The sequence below is a fragment of the Megalobrama amblycephala genome, linkage group LG13, assembly GCF_018812025.1.
Source record: "Megalobrama amblycephala isolate DHTTF-2021 linkage group LG13, ASM1881202v1, whole genome shotgun sequence".
Lineage (NCBI taxonomy): Eukaryota > Metazoa > Chordata > Actinopteri > Cypriniformes > Xenocyprididae > Megalobrama > Megalobrama amblycephala.
Window position 1 is genome coordinate 13,843,256 of NC_063056.1, and position 15,000 is coordinate 13,858,255.

Consider the following 15,000-nt stretch of genomic DNA (forward strand, 5'->3'; position numbering starts at 1 on the left):
GGAGTTTAGCATAGCTAATTAAATAATATATCTAACGATTAGTGCTTGCTAACAGAGTGATCTAAAAACAAAAAATTGTTTAAATTATTAGTAGTTTTCAGTAGGTTTTAACAGCTAAAGTTTTAAAATATAACATTATTATGCTTTAATGAATTAGTTTTATATATATTTTGCAATTATCCTGACCGTGAACTCATTTAAAAGAGAAAAAAGCAAAAAAGTAATTAGAATATATGTATTATTTATATAAAAGATTAAGGTACTATAAAATAAATATGTCTGTAAAATAAAATATGAATTAGTAATTAAAGGATTAGCTGTATAAAACAAATTCACAAAGCAGCACAGCCACAAAAACATCTTCTGTCACAGGAAAGTGCCAAAAGATAAGATGAAATAAGCAGAGTTAGATAAGACACTTGTTCTTATCATGATGATTTAGTCACACGCACACACACGCACACACGCGCACACACGCGCACACACGCACACATTTATATCCTTTTGATTGTTTAAAAATTAAGTCAGATGATCTTAGGACCCGAAGGCACTGAATTCTTTTTTAATCAGTCTGAATGAAAAAGCTTTGTGAATTCAGGGGGAGAAAATACCTCTTTGATTTTCAAAGTTTTGGTCCCTGAATGTACAAGTCATGATTTCAGTGTCTTTGAAGATTTAAAGACGTTTAAGAACAAAAGTGAAAAAAGGTGTGAAACTCCCCCCCCACACACACACGCATAAAAAAATGGTAAATTTATACATATATCAATGTGCTGGTGTGCTCATATATCAACTCTCCTTTCATAACATTCAGTTTCATAAGAGTTTGGTCTACGTATGAAAACAGATCGGATCCGATTTTTATATATATATATTTTATATTTATGATTTCTGAAGAGAAATAGAAGTCGACTCTTAAACTTTTGAATTGATTTGTTCTTCTTGCCTGATTCGGCATTTAACAATGGAGGAAAACGACAGCTAAAATGTAGGTGATGGAAAAAAGCATTCAAACAAAAGCTCTGCACGCACACCTGTGTGTGTACACACACACACACACACACACACACATACACGTGTGTGCAGATACACACACAGACTCACACACGGGGACTGAACGGGTGACCACAGCGCAGAACAGTCTTGCAGCTGGTGAAGCGTTCATTGGCAGTATATTCAAAAAGTGTGTGTGTATGCAGTGAGAATCTAGTGCAATGTTGCAAAATGCCTCACGGTGCATGTTTTCTTAATGTGTGTATAAAACCAAAAAGTGCATTCGATAAAATCCACACATTTTTTTCCCGGTACCGTTCATCGGCTGTAGAGAAGAACAGATATCCAGGAAGGTCTTCCTGCTCATACCTTCATCTCTGACTCAACGTGACCGAAGCTTTGCTTCTCTGTCTAATACTGAATAAAAACTGCAGGAACTTTTAGGCCTTTTTTATGCAGCAGAACAACAGTAAACTGTCCACATAAAGTACAGATAACCTCTGATTCTGCTCTTAAATAATGCAAATTTAAATACATTTTTTAACATTAGTTTTAATCAAATAAAAATAAAGTAAAAATAAATAAATAAATAAAAAATTAATATAAAGGACTGTCTTCACAAGACTTAAAGGGATAGTTCACCCAAAAGTGAAAATTCTGTCATCATTTGTTCACCCTCAAGTTGTTATAAAGCTGTATGAGTTTATTTCTTCTGCTGAACACAACAGAAGATATTTTGAAGAATATGGGTATCCAAAAAGTTGTTGGGCCCCATTGATTTCCACAGTGTTTTTTTTTTTTTTTTTCATACTATGGGGCCCATCAACTGTTTGGTAATCCATATTCTTCAAAATATCTTCTGTTGTGTTCAGAAGAAGCTTTGGAACAACTTGAGGATGAGTAAATGGTTTCAGAATTTTCATTTTTAGGTGAACTATCACTTTAAGATCAATTCACACTGCATCGACAGACGCCGACCAAGGCAGGCAATCGCCAGTTTACGGTACGTCACTTCTCAGAAATTCCATGACCCAACATATGGTGATTTAAAGTGTGCAATCGGTGAAAACAAGCTCCAACAGACACCGACAGGGGTAACGCACTGATCCGACATAACCCGACAAAGTGTCTGTTTCCATCGGTCTGTGCGGTTTGTACTGACCTTTAAGATGTTCTACCATATCGGAAGGACATTTTTGGTGCCCTAGCAAAAAAACATGCCCTAGCAGTTTGGACATGCATACTTATCCCTTAGAGTTACTATTTTGCACATTTAAAATAATAGTAAAGTCATTCAAATAATTATGTGATATATGGGAAGTATGCAGTGACAAAAAGATCTTTTATTTTAGTTTCTTGCCTATAGATTACAGCTTCGCACACTCTTCATTCTCTCCAACTAACTTCATGAGGTGCATCCTGGGATGTTTTTTTTTTACCAACAGTATTTGTTCTGCTATTAAAATTAGTAATTCCTAGTGTAAAGAAATTGATAAGCATTTTAAATCTGCCTATACACTCTCAGAAAAAAAGCTAAGGCAGTACACTTTCAAAAGGTACACCTTTGTATCTTATTTAACTTATTTAAAAGAGTAAATACCTTAAAGAAACATATTAATACCTAAATGGTACATATTAGTATCTTTTGAACGGGCACCGCCCCAGTGACAGCTTTGTACCTTTTTTTCCCGAGAGTGTATTTGTCCTTAATTTAAGCATTTTTTTAAGATCATGAGAAACAAATTCATTTATGTGTGTCTGAAAACTGGTAGAGTACGCAGATACACAATAGAAAATCAATTTTTGAATGCAAATCAATGCAAGAGGTGAGTTATAAACCACTCTCAGTTGTGGTTGGAGTCTTGAATTCTTTTACAGTATTGTCAATCATGCCAAAAAAGCTTTCAGCAGGGTTCTGGACACCAGCGAGAGCTTCGGTGCAAATCTGCGTCAGATAATGCAAGGTGATAAAGAAACAGAGCAGCTGACTTCAGCAGGTCCTGCTTGAATTGTAGCAATTTTGATGAGCAGATATTTAACCACATATACGTGGTGTGGGCTGCTACGGAAAATTCAGTTTTAGGGGACTGTACAAAAATGCTTGCTTGAGAGTCATTTCTGAACGATGTCCACAACCACAAGCCTCACAAAACGAACGTCATCTGATACTTTTGGGGTCCTCCATTTTGTCTGTGTTGGTTTCAGGATAAAGTAAACAAAAATAGAGGCAGAATTAACGATCGCCTTTATCGCTTTAGCAGTTACTTGTCGTTTATTTTGAAGGCCTTGCAACAAAAATGACTGAGAGGATGTTGTATTCAGACTGTTTCTGAAAGCGAGATCTTATCTTGCAGTGTTCGTTTCATTAAGGAGATAACCTGCACCTTTTATCTGTAGGCTTGGCTCTTCATCATATCTACAACTGTGGTCTAATCATAACAGCCACAAAGCACAAGATAAACTAATAATCAATTCATCTGGCCAATAAACAATATTGTGGCTTCTACTGCAAGGTCCTTAACTTAACTGATTACCTATCAAGAATAACAATCACAGCCTCTATCATCAATTTCTTGGATCTACATACATTTAAAGTTCATATTTGTCCTAAATAATCCTATCTTTGTTGAAAAGCACTGTACAATAAATTCATGATTCATTCAGGACAATTTTGCTTAATTGAGCGAACTGCAACATTAGTTGTTTTTCATATGACTGAATTTGTTTCATGCATCTGTACATAAAAAGGTTCTGTTATTTCAAATAGTACTTATCATTTAGGACTTTGTTCAGATTATAGTACAATCAGCTTTAAAAAGGGTTCCAATTTCCAATATGATAATGCAGATTTCGTGTTAAACCAGAATTTTTACACTAAAATGTTGTGCTTTAGGATCAAAAGTAAATTGTGGAAATGGTGTGGCATATTTGATGTTGAATGTGTGAAAATCCCTATTACTAAACTCAGTGAGAAAAGTGTAGAGTCACACGCCCACGCTGGACTACTTCACACACACACACACACACCCAACCGTCTACAAGCTACTGTTAAAGCCATTAATAAATTACACAAGATAAACCAAACAAAAAGCAAGTATGAAAAATAAAATTAAGAACGAAAGAGGCCGCATGGCAAATTTCTATTAGTAAAAAGCGAATTAAACTTTCTGACAAGCTTTCCTGCACACACATTATATCACGTCAATCAGATTACTTCAAGCACATTTTAAACCATAAAGGCACACACATACTCACACAAAAACACTGATTATTGTATATTTAATTTTTATCAGGTCATACTCCAACACCAAAGGCATTTTGAATTACAAATCAAAATCCTGATCTCAAAATCAAAGCACATTAGACCTACACTGCTTTTCTTGCAAAATCCTGCATATCATCCCACTCCATCCTTCAAAACGTCCAAGATGAGGATCATCCATCTCTGACTCAAATGGTTCAAGAGCAAACCAAAGTCTCGGACCTTTCATCCGCCTGCTAATATGGCGGAGCGAGTCTCGTACAACTACAAACAACAGAGCGAAACTCTTAAAAAGGTCAATCTCATCTGAAAGGATATATAATCACTATAATCAAAACTAGGTTTTGATGAGTGAAACGAAAGCGCAATATGGATGCAAAGTGTTTCGAAACTTTGCAATATAAGCCGCACTAACAAAAATGAAAACCAAAGCGCACAAAGTCATGAAGATGAATCCAATGCGATGTAAACAAGCATTTGTCCCACACCTACACAAACATCAGCAAAAAATACATACTTACTAGGCCAGACACAAAACGCAAATGCCTACCTCGCATCATCTTCACAGCATGTGTGAACTGCTGTCTTTTTCTCGAGAAGATACGTCTAAATCACTCAATATGGTTGACAGCTCTGTCTCACACTATTAATCAAACTTCTGAACAGGTGATGCTGTCGCGGTGTGGGAGATGACAGAGAGATTAGGTGGTTTTCTGTCGGTAGGTGACAGAGAGTGTGAGCATTTGTGTGTGTTTCTATCTGAGAGTGACAAAGAGGGAGAGGGCCTGTCCCTTTCAAACTATAGATAGGTACACCTCTCTCTCTCTCTCTCTTGTGCATGATGTGTCTACTAAAGAACTTCATGTGCCGTTTCTCTGTCCGTCTATAGGTGGACTCTACTTTCTCTTTCTCTTTCCATTTCAGCGTTGAGCTGCTTTTCTGCAGTGCATCATTCTTCCTGAAATCCTGAATTCCTCACTCTATCCCTCTCAACTATCATGGCACACTGTAAAGAAAAAAAAAACTTGTTTATTTTTTTTTGTTTTGTTTTACTTATTTACCAAAGTTTGAGATAACTTTTTTAAAATCACCATGAAATGAAAAATAGACAATTCTTGTTTTTTTATGGAATATTGCAGTATTTATTATAAATTATTTATCAGTGCACATAATATTTTAGAAAAATTAATGTGCCCTCGTAATCTTCAATCAAATTAACTTTTGGAGAGTCTAAAGGTAGGTATCATTTGATAGAAAACATATTAAATTTTAAGAAAATATAAATTACATTACATTTGGACATTTTCTTGCTGAGAAACAGCTGTTAAAAGACAAAAAATATATATCATTTTTTTTTTAAATAATTTTTCTTTTTTTTTTATTTGACATGGAATAATTCAGGAACACAATAAGATCGCTTAAAAATTCTTTTTTGGTGATGTTCTCCTATATGTCAGCTGCGTCTGGTTCAAATTTCGTGGTGATAGCATAAAGAATAGTTTAAAAAAATTGTTATTCATTTTTTCCGCAGCCAGGTGGCGCCAACGGGCGGTAAACTCCGGTTTAGAGGTGCTTCTCAGCACTCGTTAGGAGTTTTTCAAAATGGTTAGATGTATTAAAAAGATGAGATTCTAAGCTTTAAAATTATATCTATTTTGTGTTATTCCACGTTGGAAAACGTACATGGATGGGTCAGGGAACATTGGATACACGCTGCATCCCGGAGAGATGAGAGAGAGGTGTTTTTAGCCAAGTATGTTAAATCATTCTGTGAGTAATATCTTGTGATCAACTCAATATATTATGTTGATTTTGGATTCATTTTAATCATGAGAATCTGCTTTAAATATTGATTGATTTTTTATGATCTGTGCATTTTTCATGAAGTTATGAGCACGTGAAATATACATACAAACGGCTGTGCTGTTTTTGTTGTAAAACGCATATTACTCAGACTCATTAGAGGGTGAAAACAACGCAACAGAAGCATGTTGGAGGCTTGATATGAAAGTTTAAAGTCTCTGGTTTTGTATGCAAAAAGAATTTTTGTGCTACCTATATGGATTCAATTTTTATTGGCTCTTAAAGAGAGACACGCAAATGGGAGCGCCGACGCTCCATCCGGTCATAAGGGGTTAAAGGCAAAATATGTAAATTTTCGCCACTAGAGATCGCCTATTCAAAACAAAGGTGTAGCTTGATGACGTCGAGATTGAGTGCTGAATCATGGGAGTTGTCGTCTTCACCTCACAGCCGGTGGAAAAGAATTGGGATGGGACTTGGGCAGAATGAGAGCATGGATGAGATTATTAACGTCACTGTTATATGAAGCAGAGCAGGGCCGAGGGCTGTGCGTGCAGAAACAAGGCCGCTGGAGCGATTGCTAATGAGAGACGAGCGAGACACTCGCCTCGAGAGCAGCGGAGCTTTTATTATGCCACATATTATTATTATTATTATTGCCGCTTCCTCTTCTTCCGGTCAAGTGTATATGGGGTAAAGCGGCGCTGTTTATCATATTAGATACATTTGTGTGTGTTAACCCTTTCAAGCGTGCGTTTAAAATATTCTAACTGACCCCCCAGAGTGAGTTTTTTATTGTCTTATTGTTTCCATGGTGACGCGTCATGCGTGTCACGTACGCTGAACGCAGTTTTTTTGTTTTTCCTTTTTTATTTAAAATATTCACAAACTTGCTTACCATGTCATCAACTATCCAATATTCCGATTCTCAAATATGTGTAAGTGAGTGTGTTTTGTCATTTAAAAACCTTAATTAACAATCTTTATCTTGATCTATAACGCGAGATGGGCGCCGCCATCTTAGTTTGCCCCACAGTCCTGTCAGTCGGATTTACAGCACATGAATTCATCAGTTTCTCACGAAATATATGTAAGTAAGTGGCTGGTGAAATGGAAGAATAATAGAGTAAACTTTATAGTTACTTAACCCCATTATGTGTGTCTGATATGAATAAATGTCGGCAAATTATATTGAATGGATTGTTATTGCTGCTTCCACTGATGTCTGACATCAGTGTGTATTTTATGAACGCTAAATGTATTGTTTTACTGGTGCTTATGCGTATTTAAATGTCTGAAACCTTAAAAGAAACATTATGTGGCTGAAAACACTGCATAGCTGTGATATATGACAAGAGCTGAGTGCGTCCGTCTCGCAGCCAGAGCGCAAAAGCACAGTTTGAATCTGGAATCTGAACGTTCCAAATCCCATATGTGGGACCGTACTACTCAAAGGGTTAAAAATGATTATAACGGTTATAACGTTATAATTATAAATTGTTATAACGTTACTCTGTGCGTTTGCTTGGTGGCTGCTATGACACACTTGTTGCACACTGCAGTAAGATAGATTACGATTATCATGTAAGAACTCAATCGAATGTCATATTAACTCTTTCCTCGCCAACGTTTTTGAAAAACTTTGCCAGCCACCGCCAGTGTTTTTGATAACTTTCACAAAATGTTCAGGGATTGTTGTACAAACATCTGAACATGCAATACATCAAAATAAAGAACAGAGCCTCTACTTTTAAACAAACAAAGAAAAAATTCTAGCTTCAAGCATCCCGTTTTTATTAACCCCTTAAGACCGGATGGAGCGTCGGCGCTCCCATTTGCGTGTCTCTCTTTAAAAGCCAATAAAAATTGAATCCATATAGGTAGCACAAAAATTCTTTTTGCATACAAAACCAGAGACTTTAAACTTTCATATCAAGCCTCCAACATGCTTCTGTTGCGTTGTTTTCACCCTCTGAGTCTGAGTAATATGCATTTACAACAAAAATAGCACAGCCGCTAACTGAATACAAGTATGTATATTTCACGTGCTCATAACTTCATGAAAAATGCACAGATCATAAAAAATTGCACATCAATATTTAAAGCAGATTCTCAGGATTAAAATGAAATCAATATAATATATTGCGTTGATCACAAGATATTACTCACAGAATGATTTAACATACTTGGCTAAAAACATGTCTCTCATCTCTCCGGGATGCAGTGTGTATCCAATGTTCCCGGACCCATCCATGTTCGTTTTTTCAACGTGGAATAACACAAAATAGATATCATTTTAAAGCTTAGAATCTCATCTTTTTAATGCATCTAACCATTTTGAAAAACTCCTAACGAGTGCTGAGAAGCACCTCTAAACCGGAGTTTACCGCCCGTTGGCGCCACCTGGCTGCGGAAAAAATGAACAACAATTTTTCAAACTATTCTTTATGCTATCACCACGAAATTTGAACCAGATGCAGCTCACATATAGGAGAGCATCACCAAAAAAGAATTTTTTAGCGATCTTATTGTGTTCCTGAGTTATTCCATGTCAAATTAAAAAAAAAGAAAAATTATTTTAAAAAAATTATATATATTTTTTGTATTTTAATCAGCTGTTTCTCAGCAAGAAAATGTCCAAATGTAATGTAATTTATATTTTCTTAAAATTTAAAATGTTTTCTATCAAACGATACCTACCTTTTGACTCTCCTTGCTAGAGTTTTGGAGTTATGAGTCTTTACTTTTGTGTGTGTCGCTCAGAAAAAAAAACTCTAAAAAAGCCTTCAGGTCTTAAAGGGTTAATACTTGAATGTAGGTAAGTTTCATAAAAAAAGCACAATTTTCAGCAAAAAGCTAAGAAAATCACGTTTTTATCAAACACTACATCTGGATCATATTCAGTACGATTATCAGAGCATAGATGCAGTAGATCGTTTCCATCAACACCCCCAAAGCTTCACAGTCCTATACCACTTCCTGGATTAGCATTTACCTCTGTAACATTAGACAGCTTTCATTTATATGCTGTTTATTGTTGATGACCGCGTTATTTTTCATATGCATCTGCTTACATATTAGATCGCTCATTTCTACATCTCCCTCGTCTGTGTTTTCGTTCTACTCGTTCAGAAGATGTGTAATAGCGCCCCCGAGTGTATAACAGTGAAAACATGGAAACCTAGAAAATTCTGTGTTTGGCAGGGAAAGAGTTAACAAATTGTATACAAATTGCTATATTACTGTTACTAAAAATAAAGCTTCATCTGGTTATGCTATGTTAGCCACTTGACAAAATAGTCTTTTTCATGGGCATGATAAAGCATGGTACTCACAAAAAAAAATCAAGAAAACTAGATTCAAACAATAAGACTAAATGTGCTGAGCTATATAACAATGATTAGTTTTCTGTCTATAATTGCATCCAAACAGTTGTTCCCTTGTCTAATAAAACGTGTATTATATTAAAACGTGTTTGGTTTTTCCATGGTTTCTACGAAATAAAACCGGAAATCGAGGGTAACACAGGTATGACGTCACTGATAGGTGACGCACAGTCCGTGTTCTATTTCTCTGGATTTAAACATTCTTGGAAACATCTGGGATAATGTAAGTACACAAGTCAACTAAATATTTAACACTGTTCTAGTTGTTTTTGTATTTTTTAATCCAAAAATCTTAAATATTGTGCCTTTAATGAGGAACTTTTCAGAGAGGATGTGAGGCTGGTCTGATAGGCGGTAGAGGGTATTGGTGTAAACAACCTGGTTAAGATTGTCATGTGATATTGTCGCCGCAGCGTACGGCAGAGTGTTGTTATTGCTTGTCATTATGAATCATGGTCCAACCACGCTATGAGTGTTTTCTAATCCTCCTACAGTCATACTTTAATAAACCCAGTACACTAATATGATATGAAACACACTCAGTTTTTCCTTTTAGGGTTTTCAGTCTTTTTTAAACAGCCAAACTGACTAACAAACAATCAAAAAAGACTTTGATAATATGTTCTGGAAGTTTAGTGGATGCATTATTTGAATGCAAAAACAAAACTTTAAAGGACCGAGAGAAGGAAAAAAAGAGCGAAAGACAAAGATGAGAGATACTTACACAATGCTTGTAATCAAACACAAAGGCGGGAAGAGTTTTAAACAGCATCTTTTCACCAAAATACTCTCAGATCTTATCTTGATTCAGATGGTGCACACGCCCATAGCTACGCGCACCTGTGCGTGTGTGTCTACGGTAGCTTTGCTCATGTTTAAACATACAGCTTTTGTGGCTGAAGTAAAAATATATGTGGATACAGGTGCTTTGTGTGTGTGTGCGTTTCACAGGTGTAATTATGCACCGCTTTGCTACACTGATACATGGCCCCCTCCCTATAACCACAATGGAGGGGTTCTCTGATATGCAAAAAACAATATGCATAGGGGGTGAAACATGCCATTTCTCAAAGCATGCACGCACACACACACACACACACAAATGCATGCACACACACACTCACACACACACACAAATGCACGCAAAGAAACTACTACTGTGTTGTACTATACAACATACTTGCACAGCTATACTGACTGAATAGATAGTGTATGTCTATTATGTGATACATGTTTGAGATTCTCAGTTGTACTTACTCAGATGGGATTTCTTGTGCACTGAATTTCCTAAAGAGGGACATAAACAATATTTTGTTAGTGGGTGCTTTCCACAATCTTGGCACATTTGGGTGTTGCATTACTTTTAAACATTTAAACATTAGAGATATATATATTTGTTTATATATATATATATATATATATATATATATATATATATATATATATATATATATAGTAAATATATAGTACTATAGTAAAAATGTTAAAAATAAAATCCAGTAAAGTACCATGAAAAGCAACTAGTTGTAAACACATTAATTGCCTGTGCTCCCCCTTGAAATATTGATTTCAGCCTCAGAAAAATTGTAATCATACCACAACATAATTATTTTGACACCACCTGTTCAACTGACCTGAAGTAAATTCTATTAAATTTTAATTTAATTTTAATTACCAACAATGTACTATTGAGCTGTCCTTATTTTTAATAGAATTTTCATTGTCATTGTTCATTTCAATTTGTCAATGTGTCCTTAAGTCGTTGCATTTGTCAAGCTCAGCCTTTAAATTAAGTTTTTGAAAGAAAAATGATCAAATAATATTTTTCCTTAATTTAAACAAAATAAAAAATGTATCGATAACTACAAACCTACAATTAATCACAAACAAGCTAGACTGAGTGACAGCTTAATGTATTGTTAAAATACCCATTCTGGTGTATTTTCCTTAATGAAATGAAATGAAATTTGAATTAAGTAATTTATTTAGTATAAACTGCCTTTATGTTTATTTGTTTATTTAATGTTTATTGCTAGAAAATAACAAATCACACATATCAGCATTTTAAACTGGATTAACAGGACTGCAAAAATTCTCAGATGAAAATGTATAGACAATAAAACAGATGTATTTAGTTTATTTAATTTTTAGTCTGAAGTTAGTCTGAAACGAATCAACATTTTTAAGCACATCTTTTCACTAAATATTTGTTGGAAAACAAACAACATTTGTAAGGAGTATTAAGTCCTAGGCCCCTATTCATGGAAAGTGCAGTGTTCACACACCTGCACACACTAAACTAAAACTCTAAAACACATGCGTGTATACACCAACACATGCACACAAACACAAAAGTATGCTTTTATTGGAGTAAAAAGCACAAACACACATTATCTTTCACATGAAAAGCCCCTCAACCCCCATCCCTGCCCACACACGAGCACAAACAGCAATCTCCGTTGTCTGACGTTTGACCACACTTTGAGAAAGTTCAGATTTGATGCTGTGTTGGCCGTTTCCGATGGGTATTTTTAGCAGTGTGTCTGTCTGAAGACACAGGGCAGGTACGATAAGCATCGCAGGGAAGAACACTTGGCCTCCCTCTCTCTTACTTTCTCTGTCTGTCTCTCACTCCGGCTGTCTCTCTCACTCTCTCTCCCTCTTTGAAGGGCTTTGTGGCTTTTTGAAAAAGTAACTTTTGCTTATGTAGCGGAACACACACAAATAGGTGCGTGGCGACTTGCAGACGCACTCGGAAACAAAGACTCTCAAAGCAGGTATTTCACAACTCCGTCTCACGGTTTGCCTAATAGCAAAAAAATGACCAGCGCTGTTTTCGGTCAGAGTTTTTGGTCAATGCGATGCACAATTCTTCTGATTTTCTCAAATTCAACAAGATTGTGTGTGTTTTCGAGTGTGTGTACGTTTATATTGTTCACAGATTAAAGGATTCTCTGTAGTACCTGAATCATCAGGGTGATATAAGGCACCTTAGTAACAGATCTAAATGCAGTTGGATAACACAGCCAAGCCCCGATTACACTGCTTATCACTCCATTCTGGCCAACTTGAACAGTTATTTGACCACACCGCTGATCCAGGACCAGAGAGAGAAAGAAAGAGAGAGATTTTGACTGCTTGAGGGGAAAAAACAAAACAAAACAAAAACATAATTGTTTGAAATCACATTATCACTATATATAACCTAAATTTTAAAATGTATGCACCTATCTACAAATTATCAAATGTCATTAAAGCAACAAAGTCTGGACACACTGAAAAACATACAGATAGAGCAAACTGACATTTGGGCCTCTGTTATCAGTGCCTGACATAAACTTATCAGTCTTGCTTGCACTGAAAAACACTTGTCAGGTGACAGCTATAGTGCATAGTATCTCCTCTTCTACACATTTAATTGGAACAAAATGAATTTAACTAAGATGTTAGTTTGCTCGTCAACAGTATATTATTTTCAAAAACAATATTTTTCGCAACCCTTGCTTTGACCAACCATCCTCAAGTCACATTTTACCATTACAGTCCAGCGATTTTCATGCGATTTCACCAAGAAGCTATGAAGACTTTAAAAGGCATTTTAAAGCAATAAAAAGGTACAACAGAAGTAAGCGTCTCCTGAAAGTAATAATCCTAGACAATAAGACTAATAAAGGAGGAATAGAAGATAACTGTGCATGAACATACTGCAAATGCAACACTAGAGCATCTTAAACCCAAAAACTGCTCATGTTCTAGATTGCCCTAGTTAATGTTGTCAAAACACCAACATATCAATAACAACACCAGTAAAATTAACCGTTCTCTATACTAGTTTTGGTATCATAGGAAAAACTATATGCACTCAATTTGGAAAAGAAAAAAAAATTAAATTCAAAAACTACAGATCGAACTTCTGCATTTTTGTATTCCTGCCAACAGACAGTTGGAGGAGATTGCACAAAAACATCTGCATCGTATAGATGGATTCTGACTAACTTAAACGTGTATGATTGGCAATTGTGTTCATGCTGTCAACAGACATGTCTGTGTAGGGCTGGGTGGTATGATGGCATATATCGTGACCATGGTAAACTGTCTATCGTTAGAGATTTTACTTTATTTTGCGGTATGTAAATATATCCGACTGACGTAAACCCGAAGCGTGTGCACAGAAAGCCGCTTCTCTCAGACGGCATGCAATCACAAATTCAGTTCTCTTTCGCATTTTTTGCGCTTGAATTGTCAGACTGATGAACAAAAATGTCACAATGCCCATCATGTATTCATGTAAACATAGTCGGTCATGTCTTAAATTAACGTAAACAGTTGGGTGAAAACCAGATGTGTGTATTTGGACAGCAGCATGATAAACTGCGGTCTGTCTCATTAATGTTAATCAAACAACAAAAGGCAAAGAGAAAATCACTCAGTGCTCTGGACTGAATCACTTTTGTATCTTTAATAAGAACCAGTTCATATGTTATTCAGTGTTTTAGTTATACACTTGATTATTCAGTTTTTGAAGCATTTTTTACTACATTAAATAAACCTTCTGTAGCTGAAAAACGTAAAGTTTATTTAATTTGTATCTTTGCTCTATTGTTTTTGTCCTACTGTTTGTAATTTGCTTCTTTGTTCTTATTTTTTTAAAGGGTTAGATCACCCAAAAATGAAATTTCTGTCACCCTCGTGTCATCCCAAGACCTTCGTTCATTTTCGGAACACAAATTAAGATATTTTTGATGAAATCAGAGGGTATCTGATCCACACATATGCAGCAATGACATTGCGCCTTTTGAGGTCCAGAAAGGTACTAAAGACATCGTTAAAACAGTCGACGTGACTGCAGTGGTTCAACCTTAATATTATGAAGCGACAAGAATACTTTTGTGCGCAAAAACAAAACAAAAATAAACAACTTTATTCAACAAATTCATCTGTCCCCTCATACTGCTACTCTATTTTCACTGCAGAGCTTCAGTGTTTATGTGTTTATGAGCATTAGAAAGCAGCACCTATCAGTGGGTACCAAACTGGTTCTCTGTACTTTTGGTACTTCAAAAAGGCTGGTACCGAAGAATTGGTACTTTTAACAACACTAGCCCTGGCAAAATCTCCCCATCCAACTTTAAAATGGATTAAGAAATTTCTCAAGACCTTGCCTAAAGAGTAAACAGCTGAAAACAAAGAAATAAATGGTAAGTCATTCTTGGCTATACTGAGCATGTGATGTATGTCCTTGCATCTATATAGAGCTTTTCTTCTACTTTCACTCAAAGCACAAGTTGTGGGAATCTCTTCAACCACCTGGATGATGCAATGGCACCCATAATGCCCAGGAACAGCCATAGTGTCTCCATTACTATACTTGGGCATCTGCAGAGCACCTGATGACTTCTCTAACACCGCAATCTGTATCTAGGTTGCATCTCATTCCACTTCCAAGTTTCCTCTGTCAGTATACTATGAAACAAATTTAGCCTTGATCATCACTTTAGGTCACCACAGCTGATCATCATTCGTTTTGTTTATTGTGCATTTTCTTTGAAGCTGTTA

General features: G+C 35.8%; 1 protein-coding gene across 4 annotated transcripts in view; it reads right to left on the reverse strand.

The window, feature by feature from the left end:
* The window catches only part of rorc (RAR-related orphan receptor C), a 44,246-nt gene that overhangs the window by 17,780 nt on the left and 11,466 nt on the right, over positions 1 to 15,000 (reverse strand). For 2 of the 4 annotated variants that reach the window (XM_048152706.1, XM_048152705.1), the window contains exon 2: positions 10,702 to 10,731. The exons of 1 other annotated variant lie outside the window; for it this stretch is intronic. In XM_048152706.1, the coding sequence (XP_048008663.1) occupies positions 10,702 to 10,731 (30 nt within the window). Of the gene's footprint in view, positions 1 to 4,805; positions 5,262 to 10,701; positions 10,732 to 15,000 lie in introns of all 4 variants that reach the window. One more of the 4 variants, XM_048152710.1, reaches the window with a different exon arrangement.